Source organism: Tupaia chinensis, unplaced genomic scaffold (genome assembly GCF_000334495.1).
Source record: "Tupaia chinensis unplaced genomic scaffold, TupChi_1.0 Scaffold000054_1, whole genome shotgun sequence".
In the NCBI taxonomy this organism is placed as follows: Eukaryota; Metazoa; Chordata; class Mammalia; order Scandentia; family Tupaiidae; genus Tupaia; species Tupaia belangeri.
The window spans coordinates 5,356,825-5,370,815 of record NW_006159512.1 but is presented as its reverse complement, the minus strand read 5'-3'; the positions used below and the strand labels follow the sequence as shown (position 1 = coordinate 5,370,815).

General features: G+C 33.9%; 1 protein-coding gene across 2 annotated transcripts in view; it reads right to left on the bottom strand.

The window, feature by feature from the left end:
* PARPBP (PARP1 binding protein) overlaps positions 1-13,991 on the bottom strand; it is an 82,517-nt gene that overhangs the window by 10,731 nt on the left and 57,795 nt on the right. For both annotated transcript variants that reach the window (XM_006141398.3, XM_027775744.1), the window contains exons 7-9: positions 11,868-12,051; positions 7,058-7,233; positions 4,015-4,096 (exon numbers count right to left, since the gene is read on the bottom strand). In XM_006141398.3, the coding sequence (XP_006141460.1) occupies positions 4,015-4,096; positions 7,058-7,233; positions 11,868-12,051 (442 nt within the window). The remainder of the gene's footprint in view (positions 1-4,014; positions 4,097-7,057; positions 7,234-11,867; positions 12,052-13,991) is intronic.

Sequence of the window (13,991 nt, the reverse complement as noted above, 5' to 3'; positions counted from 1 at the left end):
TCAGAACATCTCTGCTCTCCAGATTTTTAGTTTATGTAAACTTCTTTGCTTACATAGCTCTCCTACGTCTTTTTAATTTTTTTCCCTAATTTATCTTTCTTATTTTGTTATCATAGTAGAAACTGTGTTCTGCTATGACCTACTATATTTTAGTTAGAAAGGGAAGTCTCCAAGTCTATGACCACTTGATGATGTCCCATTCTTATTTTTTTTAGTTTACTTTTTCTTTATTCATGATAAAGCTTGTGTGCACACACGAAGACTGAGAGAGAGAAATAGAGAAAGAAATGAGCACTTTCCAAAGGTTCTGGTCATCCTACAATCCCCTTCCAGTCCCCCAGCCCATAGAACATGGACACTCAAGCATGTATCATTTGTGTTTCAAGTAGATTGGGCTGAGAATTCAAACTATGGTCATTATGTCATGGAGCAAGCACTGCTCATTCCTTATTTGGGGGCAATTCATTTTGTAAGCTACATATTTTGTTTTCCCTCATTTTTCTGTAGCATGAGGAATAGTGAAGGTAGAAGCAGAATCTGAGGAGGTAAGTGGTCTGAAAAAATTTCTGGGCTCTGCACTTTTATCTAATAGTTTATTTTGTATTATATGTACTATAAGAAGGTTCACTCCATCTAGTTGAGAACTGTATTTTATTCAAATGAGAGAGAACTATTTGAATAATTTTCCTAATTTAGAATGTAGCATTAGAGCTACACTACTCTTCTCTGCCTGTGAAAGCCCAGGGTTCGTTTTGTACACCCTGTCCACATTACTATTTATCATCTCTACCATTTTTGTGATAAGTGAAGAAAAACACAGAAGAACATATTCTCTGTTGGTTTCTCAATGTGAGAAATATTAGTGATAATTCTCAGAATTTTGCTAACTCATAGTCTTGTATCTGCTGACTATACTAGATTAAGTTGCTAAATCATACTAGGCCTATTCACTCTGAAATCTATTTCTTTCCTTGGCTATCATTTCATTCATTCAGTTTCTACTATGATAACAAAATAAGAAAGATAAATTAGGGAAAAAAATTAGATGAATTCATTACATCTAATTCCATTATTCTTTGTAGTTTCCCCATAGTGATCAGTTTTATTAGTTATCATTATTGTTTACTCATTTTAAACAGCAGAGGAGAGAAAATTCTGTAAGTTAAACTCAATCCATCATTTTAATTTGGATGTACTCCTTTTAGGACACTCTAGTCATTAAATTTAGAGATTTAACGAAGAATTTTCTAACATCATTAACCCTGGACTACTTGGCTGCTTATGAAATTATCAGTTTTAAACCCAGCACAGTTCCTCACATGACCTAATTTCTGATTTTCACTGTCTCAATAATTTTGTGTTTTAAAGATACAGTATTTTCCAGATCAGCTCACTTAAGTAATTAAGTAAATAAATGAGTATTCTAAAAAAAACATAATATAGTAAAAAAAATTATACTAAGAATAAGGAAAAGACCATATATATGATTTTTAGTTGTGCCTGATGTACAGAATACTGCTAACGGAGGCTAGAAGGAATAAAATTAATTAATACAGTGATTTAAGGAAGTAAATATTTCCTTGAAAAACCTTCTCATAACAGGGTATAAGAGTATTTATAATAACTTTTTTAAAGTGCTTGGAAATTGAGTAAAGAAATAGTGAGAAAATGTTATATAAAGGTGCCTATCAAAACTGTTACATTTTATAACAAAACTTCTAACTTCCTTCACAGGGAAATTCATTTGACTATCATAAGCAAGTTTTCTAATACACTACAGCAGGAAATAAAAGTGGAGGACTTAAAATGAGTATGTTAATGAGCAGTTTCTAAAGTGGCTTATTAGAATTTTATGAGCATCTTTTTCTATTTATGAATGAGAAAACTAAAATCTATGAAGAGTTCATTTGCTCCACATAATAATAAGAGGATATTTCACAACCAAATGCATCAGAATTCTAAGTTCCTTAGTATTTTCTACCTATAAAATGCTTTTGTAAAGACAGGATGTCAAGTGTAAATCATATATTCTTTCCATGGCTACAAAGAAAAAAAAATTTATGCTAAAAGAGTAAAAGTTAGCGGGGTAATAAAGTACTAAGCTACTAAAACATTTTTCCAGTTACTTTGGTAGTAAATATTAACATTTCTTATTATTCTAGCAAGTACTCCACCTGGCTACGGCTCAGTTTTATACCTGACTGAACTAATTATTTTCATACTTTGCTTTTATACATAGAACTGCAAAACATAATCATAAATACCAATTCTTTCCTGTCTTTATTGCTATTTAGTTCCAGAGTTGTACCGACTAAGTCAGCTCCACTGTTAAGTGATGGAAGCAATGTAATTATAATCTCATTAGAATTTAACCATATTTTGGCAAACACATAAAGTATTTCATAGTAGTTATTAGATTTTGGATAACATACTTTCTTAGAATTTTGGTTTCCACATCTGAAAACAAGACTGGATTAGATAATCTCTCTTCTATTTCTAAAAACTTACTGAATTTGTCTGTATCTCTTATTAGTTGAACTGTAACAATTTCTTTGTTTTTAGAGAGAGAGATTCTTGTTACAGGGTGCACACACTCACTGGAGAGACAGAGACAGAAAGTGAGAAGTCACCCTCCCCAGTGGTAGTAGGGGGGGATGGCCACACCACTATCCCTTCTTTCCATTCTCTTCTTGATATTTCAGGCAGGCATGCATGCGCACATATCCGGCATGAGTTTCAAGCCACCAGGTCCAGGACTCAAACCGTGATCAACTACGTGGGAGTCCAGTAACATAACCACTATGCCATCTGCTGGCCTTAACCCTTAGCAATTTCTTAAAAAAAAAAAAAAAATAGCCTTCTCTTTTCTTCAGATAGGTTTTTTAATTATGATTTACTCTGTTCTAAGAGAATATCTCTACTATCTTAACATCAAAATATTAAAGTTTGTCAGTAATCATTATATGGGAAAAAAATTAAAGAGTTTATATGTTACATTTTTGTTTCTATCCAAATCCAAAAGATAGATTTTTAAAAAAATTTTATCACTTGACCACTAGTATTTATATTAATGAAACAAAAGTTGACATTTTATTCACAGAAAAACTACATAAAACTCAATGATATATTCCACAATCATAATTACTAACAAATGTTAATAACAAATGCAAAAATGAGTTATTAATAAACTAAATGGGCTAGGTTGTACAGGTGAAACAGGTGTTAACTAAAAGCTTGCTAATTGGGTCTGTATTTCCAAAAAAAGATAGTAAAAGGAATACAAGTAACAGTTATATTTTTGTTGATAAATATTTGATAATTTAAAAGTAATTGCAATTTTTTAAAATAAAATTTTGTTAAACAAATGAATGAATTCCTAACCATTCACTATCAAGTACATAGTAGATACTCAATAATATCATGATGAATCAGTAAGTTAAAACTAAATTTCTTTTGGAAAAATATGACCAAGAATGTTGTAAATGCTTGAAACATTATCAACTACTTGTAAAAACATGATTCATATGAGGAGAGAAAAACTTAATTGAAATCAAATAAAAATTTAAAGAATAGCTCTAATCAATAACAAAAAAAATGTTCTCTTCATCTCAATCTATAAACAATTATATTCTGCCAGTATCTTCAAAAAGCACAAATTTTAAATTACAGTCTTTCAAGATTCAGTTTAAAACATTAGAAATGTAAAGAAGAAAACCGTATCTTTAGTTTTCCCTTAATTCATTCAACAGGTATTTAGTCAACACTTACAATAACAACTGCTTATTCCTTTCCTTCTTTTAGATCTAGTGAATTAAATAAGTTAGAAACCGATTAGTCAAGATTATATAAAAGGAAAATTCCTGTATATCAAATGTCATAACTCATTTTTCCACTTAATTCCTAGTATACCATGTACAAAGTATATCGAAAATATCCAGCTCCTCTTCATGTATTTATTTCACCTAGAAACAAAACAAATGTTTATCATATTCATAGAAGTACATTAAATTGTACCTTAATTTTTTTCTCTTGCTTTGAGTTATGGATGCGTTGTCTTAGGGGCTTCATCAATGAATTATTCACTTGTGTGGGAGATCTATGTTCAAAAAAAAGATGAAATTATTGCTATGATTTGAATGTTTGTGTCTTTCCAAAATTCATGTTAAAACTTAATCCCCAATGCAATAGTACTAAGTGGAGCCTTTAGGAGGTGAGTAGGTCTTGAGAGCAGTCATAGGATAAAGGGCAACTGAACCTACTTGTAGGTAATGCTTTATAAAAGATTAATATTCCTACTCTTAGAGCCCTAAATATTAATAATTTGCTTAATTAATTCAGTAACTAAATGTTTCTTAAATTTCTATTATTTATAAGGCACTGTGTATTATGAGGAAACATGATTCATTCATTGGCCCAGTATTCAAGCATCCTGAAGTCTAAGTAAAATAATTAAGATGCCCACTTAGCTAAAATTAAAATAGAGAAATTTAAAAAGATGAACATAGATATAGAAAGACCAGAGAAATCACAATGGACGAGACCTTGGAATTTTAGAGCCAGATCAGTCTGTATTCTTGAATAAATTATTTTTTGGCTTCATAGAGCCAGAGTCAGGAAAGCTTTGATTCAAAGGTCATTGTATAAAACTAAAAAATAGTCTTCCATAAGAAAGAATATTTGACAACTTTATATTGACTTAAATCCATATATCACACTGCCCTCAATTTTATTTATCATTTGGATGCAGACCATTAAAAATTTACTTTATTGTAGACTGGCACATGTCTACACAATGACAGTTACAAATTCTAGTGTAGAATCCAAAGGGTAAACAATTGAACTGTATTTAGCCACATGATTAAGCACAGAAAAAAACTTTTTGAAAAATGAACTCAGGGATTAATTCTGTTTAAAACAGTTTATAAACAGAAAATAACTTGCTCTAAAAAAATTATACAATTCATCTGAGAGAAAATTGGTATCATTTATATTCCTACCTAAAAGCAAACTCTGTTAAATAGAAATAAGGTAAAAGGGAAAAAAGGAATAGTTCATTTTCTTTATAATGTTTTCACTGATTCCAACACATGGTATAAATAAATCACATATAAGAGAAATTTTCATTGTTAGGAAAATATTTGGACATTTTGAGATAGAATGTGATGGAAGAATTATATCATGCCCAGATATAAAATAATCATCATCAAAAGGTCATAAAAACGATTAGATTTAAGGAATTAGATAACAACATTGAATAAAAGACTACTGTAAACTTTCTCTTTAGAAAGAAGAGAAAGGATATTGAAAAATCCTTTCTCATGAGAGTACATGAGGCAATCATGAGTGGATATAAACAAGTTTAGACTAAAATCAGATTTCTAAAAAGTAGCTCCAAACTGCACCAGTAGGTGTTATAGTGGTTAAGGTCCTGGACTGCCATGTGGCCAATTGTGTGGTTCAAGTCCTGGACCTGATGGCTTAAAAATCACAGTAAGCACAGTGGGCACCCAAAATCTCAAGAAGAGAATGGAGAAGGCATTGTGGCATGGTCATCTCTGGTGGAGGGGTGGGGGTGGCTGTTATTTCTCACTTTCTCTTTTTATTTCCAGCAAGTGCACATATGTCCTATGGCCAAAAACTTAAAAAAAAAAAAAAAAAAAAAGTAGCTCCAAAATAAAACAGAAAAGATCAAACAGTAGGATAATTTTGTGAAAATTCTCTACAATGTACTAAATATAACTTAAAATGTTTGTTCTCATATTTTTAATGTTTCTAAAATGGAATGTTCACCCAATTCAAAATATTACCAACCTACTCAATGACTGATCCTAATTGTTATTAAAATAGGAGAATATTTGCTACTGAAATGGGAGAGTATTTGCTACTGAATTGTTATTTCTCCAAAATATGCATGTTGAAGCCTTATCCGGAAATGTGATCATATTTGGAGTTAAGGCTCTTAGAAGGCAATTAATGTTAAATTACTCAGAAGGATAGGGTTCTAATCTGATAAGAATGGTGGCCTTGGGACCAGCAGATGGAATAAAGTTTACATCACGGGACTCCTACATGGCCGACTGCAGTTCGAGTACCAGACCCGATGACTTCGAACTCATAATGGCTGTGTGTGTATGTGTGTGCATGCCCAAAATCCTGAGAGGAGAATGGAGGAGAAGGGATTGCAACATGGCCATCTCCCCTGGGGGGGGGGGTGATTTCTCACTTTCTGTCTCTATTTCTCTGCCTCTCCAGCAATCGCAAGCAATGAATAGCAAAAATCTCTATTAAAAAAAAAAATTAAAGCCTTATAAGAAGTGAAAGAGAGAGTGCAATCTCTCTCTCCGTGGTGAGCACACAGCCAGAAGGAAGTCATGTGCTGAAGGAGGTATCCCTCACCAGAACCTGACTGTGCAGCACCCTGATTTGATCTTCCAGTTCAAACAAAAAATAAGTTTCTATTAGTAAGACATTCAATTCTATAATATTTATTATGACAACCCAAGCAGCTTAAGACAGTATCAATGTCTTACATATAGTACCAGCACTACTTTACAAAATATTTGTTTCATAAAGGAAGAACAAGTAAAAGTCAATTCCAATATAAGTTTGGTACATATGTTCTCTCCTATTCCTAGGTAGGACAGTAGTCTTCAGGCTTCAGAGAAAGATACCACCTTTGCCACTTGCTAACTTAGTTCTCTTGGGCAAATTACTTAATATCTCTCTCAAGTCTCTTTTTCTTCACTTATAAAGTAGAGATACTATTAAAAAAAGTTGGTGTAAGAACTGAGATTAGTTTGGTGAAAACATTTAACAAAGATCTTAAACATGGCAAAGTAAACAAAGAATTTTCAAAGCAAAATTTTATATATATAATTTTACTTCACATTTAGATATTCAACATCACTTTAACTTACTTAACTTTTACTTCTTCATATTTCTCTGTAGTTCCTAAGTTTCCTACCATAAGCACATATTTATTCTATAATCAATGAGGTTTTATTCAAAAATTCTTTAAAGTTAATATTTATACACATATAACTTCCACATTACTTACCTAAAAAGAGTAAGAATAGAAGTGCCATTATAAATTGTGTTTTCATCATCATATAAAAGCTCTGCTTTGTTTTTGGTAGGAACACTGGCTGCTTCTTCATCCAACAGATAAAGCAGAATTTTCACAGTATCTCTGCCACAGTATGCAGTACCATGATTTATGCAATAAGATTTTGGCTAGAACGAAAAATATTTTTAAGTAAATGTAATAACCACCCCAGCTGGGTAAATCAGCTACATTTTTCCATTTTACCTGCCACTGTTTTCCTTCCTCTATTTTCTGTTTGTCCTTAAAGTTTTGCTATAGGGTGTGTGCACTTGCAGGAGAGAGATCAAGACAGAGTGGGGGGGTGGGGACGTGGGGTGTGTGTGTGTGAGTATTCGCCCCCAGGGAGGATGGCCACATTGCACCCCTTTCCACCATGCTCCTCTTGGAACTTTCAGCACACATGCACACATGCCCAGCATGATTTTTCAAGCCGCCAGGTCCAGTCAGCCAGGTGGGATGTTGCCACGATGCACCACCATGCGATCAAGACAGAGTGGGGGGGTGGGGACGTGGGGTGTGTGTGTGTGAGTATTCGCCCCCAGGGAGGATGGCCACATTGCACCCCTTTCCACCATGCTCCTCTTGGAACTTTCAGCACACATGCACACATGCCCAGCATGATTTTTCAAGCCGCCAGGTCCAGTCAGCCAGGTGGGATGTTGCCACGATGCACCACCATGCTACCTGCAGCCCCTTCCTCTATTGTGGAAGTAACAAAAGATCAGCTATGAGAAGTGGCTGCACAACATGTGAACATTCCTCCCTTTAGCCATTCTATAATCAATGTTATTAATTTCCAGATGCACAGAAATAGTATCTTTAAAGGAAAATACTGGATTCTGATCAAAATAACATTAGTCAGGAAAATTTAGCCATGTTATCTCAGATCCGTAAGTTTAATACTCTATATACTTTTTCTTTTTTATACCAAAAAAAGGGTTCTGGCAAGCTGAATACCAACCCAAAGGTAGTGGTAAAGACTTGATCAAATGCAAAAGTGAAAATCAGTTAACATTCATTCATTCAATAACCACTGGTAAGTAGTATCTCCCAAGTACTATGTTTGAAAGGAAAGCTACAAAGGTGAAAACCACTGCTTTCAAAGAACCCACAATCTTGATAGGATACATGAATAAGTGAATAATTACATTCCACAATGCTAAGTGCTACTGCTAGCAATTGTATACATGGTGCGTTGGGAGCACACAAAAGGGAGTGATTAATGTTGCCTGGAGATACGTATGGCCTCACAGAGAAGACATATGGAGATAAGAGAGAGCATGGCACATCTGCTACCGTGGAATATAATGGCTGTGGAACTTGGTAAAAAGAGGAGGTTATGCGAGATGACCCTGACAAAGCTTTGTATATCAAATAATGACATGTCTTTTACAGAAGTAAAATCTCTTGCTTTATTAAGCAAGGAAATTAAATAATTCTATTTAGCTTTTATAAAAATCAACAAGAGCAATGTGTAAAATATATTCCAGGGTAAGAATGCTGTATCTGGAGACAGGGCCACAAATTTAAGAGACTGTCATAGACCAGTTTTAGAAATGAAAAGGTCTATCTGAACTAAGATAGCAGCAGGAAAGATAAAGAATGCAAATTTTAAAAAGGAAAGTTGGAAAAACTTAGTGACTGAATACATGAACAAAAATATATATATACAATATAATGTACATAGATACATGTAAGCACAAACTCTGAAGGCATTTCTGTCTGATTTTTACACCAGTTAAATAATTATATGTACTTTATAATTCTGGGGAAGTTGCTTAAGCTAAATTCACTGGCAAAATAGGGGCAATAAGAATTCCTAACCTATGAGTACAAAAACAACCAATAGAATGGCCAGCCTAAAGGTAGAGCCATTCTGGAGTTGAATGTTAATTTCGAGTTTAAATGGAAAGATCAGGCTATAGTAAGTAACACTACAAATTCAATAGAAGAGAGATTAATTACATAAGACTGAACTAGTGAAATAGAATTTGTCTTTAGATTAAAACATTACTGATTTTCTTCAATACTTTGATTTCCATATTTAAGAATTTTTGTCTTCTCTTAAACCATTGATAGGTTCATCTACCTACTATTTGAACTGAATACTAACTTTTATCCTGGCTTTAAGTTGTAAGCAAATTTCTCTTAACATTTTTTGACTTTGATCTATTAAAACTAAAACTGTTTTTCTTGAAATTAAAAAAAATATGTTAAAAAATACCTACTAATACCTATTTTTTTAGAGGTTTTTGCAGTAGGGTGTGTGCACTCGCCAGAAAGACAGAGAGACAGAAAGTGAGAAATCACCCCCCTGGGGAGATGGCCATGCTGCAATCCCTTCTCCTCCATTCTCCTCTTGGGATCTTGTGCATGCACATACATGCGCCTGCGTGAGTTTTAAGCCACTGGGTCCGGGACTTGAACCGTGGTCTGCTACATGGGAGTCCAGCAACATAGTCATTACACCAACAGCTGGTCCCTATTAATACCTATTTAATGGCTACAGAAAGCTATATAGCCCCACCTAGGTGCTACTTTATAGTATCTTCATTTTACTCACTGAAGTTTATGCCTAAAGTCAGACATGTGCTCACAGATATGTATACATCAGCTATGCTTGCCATTGAAAGTTTTTAAATTAATTAAGATCTTTTGTGAATCAGTAAAATGTGAAAAAAAAATACAGACAGGCATGGAAAACAACTGTATATAACAGAAATCGTCTGGGAGGAGGGGGGAAATTGCAGAGGGTGAGAGGTAGGGAATCAAGGATCAAGGTGGGGAGCAAAATATATAAGAAACAAGAAATAGAAAATTGTCAACGGTAATATGTACGGTAATATCTTTGATTGAGTCAATATAAAATGTATTCTAGATGGGAAATCTCATTTTGTATACTGTATTACTATATAGTGAATGAATGTAAATAAATAAATTTTTTTTAAAAAGTTCCTAACCCATAGAATTGTTGGACATTATACCTAAATGTCAAAACTGCCTTTTCTGGGTCATCTGTTATAGCAGTGCCAGATTCTTCAACTTTGATCATCATGGTCTTGGCCTCCTTTCTCTACTCAGCAGACTCAGCCTGTCAAGTAAATTATAACAAAATAGCTCCAAGGGACTTTTAGCAGTCTGGTGCTTAACAAGTATTCTAATTAGTACCAGAGAATTCCATATTGCTTAATGTTAACTCAGTTGAGTATTATTTCATTGCATTTTTCTTCCTTTCTCTATTTGCTTTATGGTTTCTTTTTCATTTTTTTAAGTTTTTACCATTGGGTGAGAATTCTTATTGAAGAGAGACAGAGACAGAGAGAGAGAGACGGAAAAATGAGAAATCACTCCCAAAGGGAAATGGCCACACCACAATACCTTCTCCTCCATTCTAGTCTCTAGATTCGGAGCATTCACTCATATGCCTGCATGTTTTTCGAGAATTTGCACCAGGACCTGAACTGTAGTCAGCCATGTGGTATCCAGCATTTTAACCAGCACACTACCTGCCGGCCCATGTTTTTTTTTTTTTTATTTTATAATTTATTTACCTTTAATTGTTCTACATTTTTATGACTTACAATATTCTTTTTAGTACGCACACAATATATGACCATCAAAATAAGAATATTACCATTTCCACTGTTTTCAACCATTATTTGATTATAGTTGTCAAGGATTTCTGATTTGGTTGAAAATATAAAATTAAGAACCACATTGTTTGTTATCTTTATTTCTTCTGCCAGGAAGTGGGAGAGAATGTTACTCCTAATGATCTGAAATTGTGACAATTCTTGTATTATTCTCAGAGTAATAACCTGGTTTTTATTTGAACCAAGCTAATCACAGGAAGTGTTAACACACATGAAATACATGGGGCAATATCTGGTAATATCCTCCACCCCCTGCTTTTGAAAACCTCAAGAACATGTATTGCTGTAGAAAAACAGCTAAAATGGGCCCTGAGGGCTGTGAACAAACAGATAAATAAATAAAAATAATTAAGCAAAAGTCTTTTTTCTAAACTCGCTACAATAACTACACCTAAATAAAAACAGGTTTTGGTTAATTGAGAAAAACTGCAATAAATCAACAATAATACATACTCCAAAATTCAGTTCTAGAGCTAAAAACATGGTAGTCGGTCTTAGAAAATAGAGCAGGTTTAGAATCTGTTATATTTATCTATGTAAAAAAATCAATAAAGAGGTAAGTGTTCTAAGAATATATATATAAAAGCTGGTCAGCTATGAGGAAAACTAAGTTGTAGTAGGCTGGGGTTAGAGGTAGAAAGTAAGAGATCAGAGAGATCTATAAAAGAAAAATAAAATGCTGAATGGAAACAACTTCTAATAGGACTATTGCTATAGTAAAATGTCTATAGTATTGGGGTCAGTACCAGAGAAACTAACCTCTTACTTTATATCTGAATAAATGAGAAAACAGTTGTTCTATAAAAATAAATGTTGAAAAATATAAAACATCTTAACATCCATCATGCATGATAAGTTTTTAATGCTAAAGGAGATAGCAAAGATTATCCAAAGCCTTATCTTAACAAATACAGACAATTTGGCCCAAAGATGTTCTGATTTATGTTGAACATAATCCTACATAATCCTATTGAGAAAAATTTTCAACATCATTTAGAACACAGGAAATACATTCTTCTGACTTAATAGCAATAGTGAATCATTTCTACAATAAATACAAGAGATAATATTTTGTATAGAAGGATAATGAAAACTACAAAGCTCATTACCCGTGCAGGACTGATGTCAGTGTTGTTAACGGCCACCTCTCCTTGTTGAGAATTGAAAAGATTTTTAATCCTCAAATCCAAATCTTGAGCAACTTCCTCTACTGCTTTGTAAAAAGGATCCCCGTTGTTCTGGCCTTTAATCAGTTGCATCTTTATCACTGACAGTATCCGACCCCCTGCAATGCTGAAAATAGAAATAATACTGCCTTTATAATAGTATTCCAAGTGACAATATGCTTTTAAGTGTGAAAATATAATTCTCAAAGTTAATCAACACTTTTCAAAGAATACAGCTTTGATCTTATAAATCAAACAGTAAATAAAGCATTTAAGGAAAAGATGAGAAAATCATTAGACACAAAGTTTTTAAAGTTTGTCTAAAAATAAGTCATTTCAACAAGTTTCTTCTTGATGTGAAAGATGAAGGAAAGTAATTTAGTTATATATGAAATAAGAAAACAGATTCAGATACAGTTGTATGCATGCAATATACTTAAAATATGTACCTTTAAAATACAAGTTTAAAAAAAGCCAGAAAGTTACCTCTCATGTGAATAGCTAAAATCTTTCATTAATTTAATATTAGAATAAATTCAGTAAGTTGCTATTATGTCCAAATCACAGATGAGAAAATTTAGTTTCATTAAGGTTATATAGTTTGTCCAAAAATACATGGTATTTTGAGCTAGGGCAGAAGGGGAGAAGGAGATGGGCCTGAAACAAAATATGTTGCATACATCTAGTATGTAAAGGCATATTATATACAGGAGGAAATTAAGCCAGTTAGTACCTTTCCAAAGCAAATCAGAGACTGGAGCAATTAAAGTCAATAGACAAATGTTTCCAAAAACCTAATTCAAAGTTCCTTTATATCAAGCCTGAACCTGAAAGAATTTGGGTTACAGTTCTTACTCTACAGGACTGACTTCGGACCAATGTGAGAAATATATGGGAGAGGGACCAGCAGTTAGCATAATGGCTATGTCGCTGGACTCCCACGTAGTCGACCGCAGTTTGTGTCCCGGATCCGGTGGCTTAAAACTCACGTTGGGCGCATGTGCGTGCGTGCGTGCCCAAGATCCCGAGAGGAGAAAGGAGAAGGGATTGCGGCATGGCCATCCACCCTGGGGGGTGATTTCTTGCTTTCTGTCTCTCTGTCTCTCTCTGTCTGTCTGGCAAGCACAAGCGCCCTATAGCAAAAACCTCTTAAAAAAAAGAAAAAAGAAATATATGGGAGAAAGAATTGGTCCATTTTAGAGAAATTAAAAGTGTCCAACTTTAGAAGAGTCATGAAATGCCCAAAATACTGCAATAGCTAGTCCAAATAGAAAACGAAAGAGAAAATCAAAGGGAGATTTAAAGTACAATGATAATGCATTTTCCTGATTATTAGAATCATAGTCAGCATTTGTTTAAAAATGCTGTTTAAAATTTGTTTAAAAACTCCAGATTTGATCCTACCAATCACAATCTCCAGAAAAAAAGTACCAGATAGTTGCATTGTTCTAAAAGTACTACAAGTTATTCTTATGATTAGGCAAGATTGGGAAACATCACATGAAAAAATTAGTTCTTCAAGAAAGCAACTTCATTTTACTTATCTTCATGTTACCAGTTTACACTTGGCACACAAAAGAGATTGATAAAGCTTGTTGAATACATGAACACTATCACATGCAACAATATGAATTTTTAATAGCAAGATGCATTTTACTATTCTTATCATTATTATTTGAAGTACAAAAGCACTTAGGTTTTCACTTGGTACTATAGCAGGCTAGATACCATTAAGGACTGAGCTTGGCAGGAATAGAAGAAAATCTCCAAGGACCACCCAATCTCTCTCCCATAAAGGAACAAACAAGAGCTAGGGTAGTTAAGCTGGAGGCTGTTGAGTGGTAAACAAGGATGGAGTTTTCCTGAGGACATTTCTTGACCTCATACCACTGTGATCAAGACCCAAACCAGCAAGCTAGGTGAATACAACCAGAGACATTCACATTCATTCTGAACTTTGCAAGGGGGAAGGACTTAATAGGGCTTTTATAAGATTTATTATTCTGCAGCAGCAGCCGCGGCACCCGCCTCCGGACGAGGGCCCCGGGGGCTCATGCCCCCGGTGCG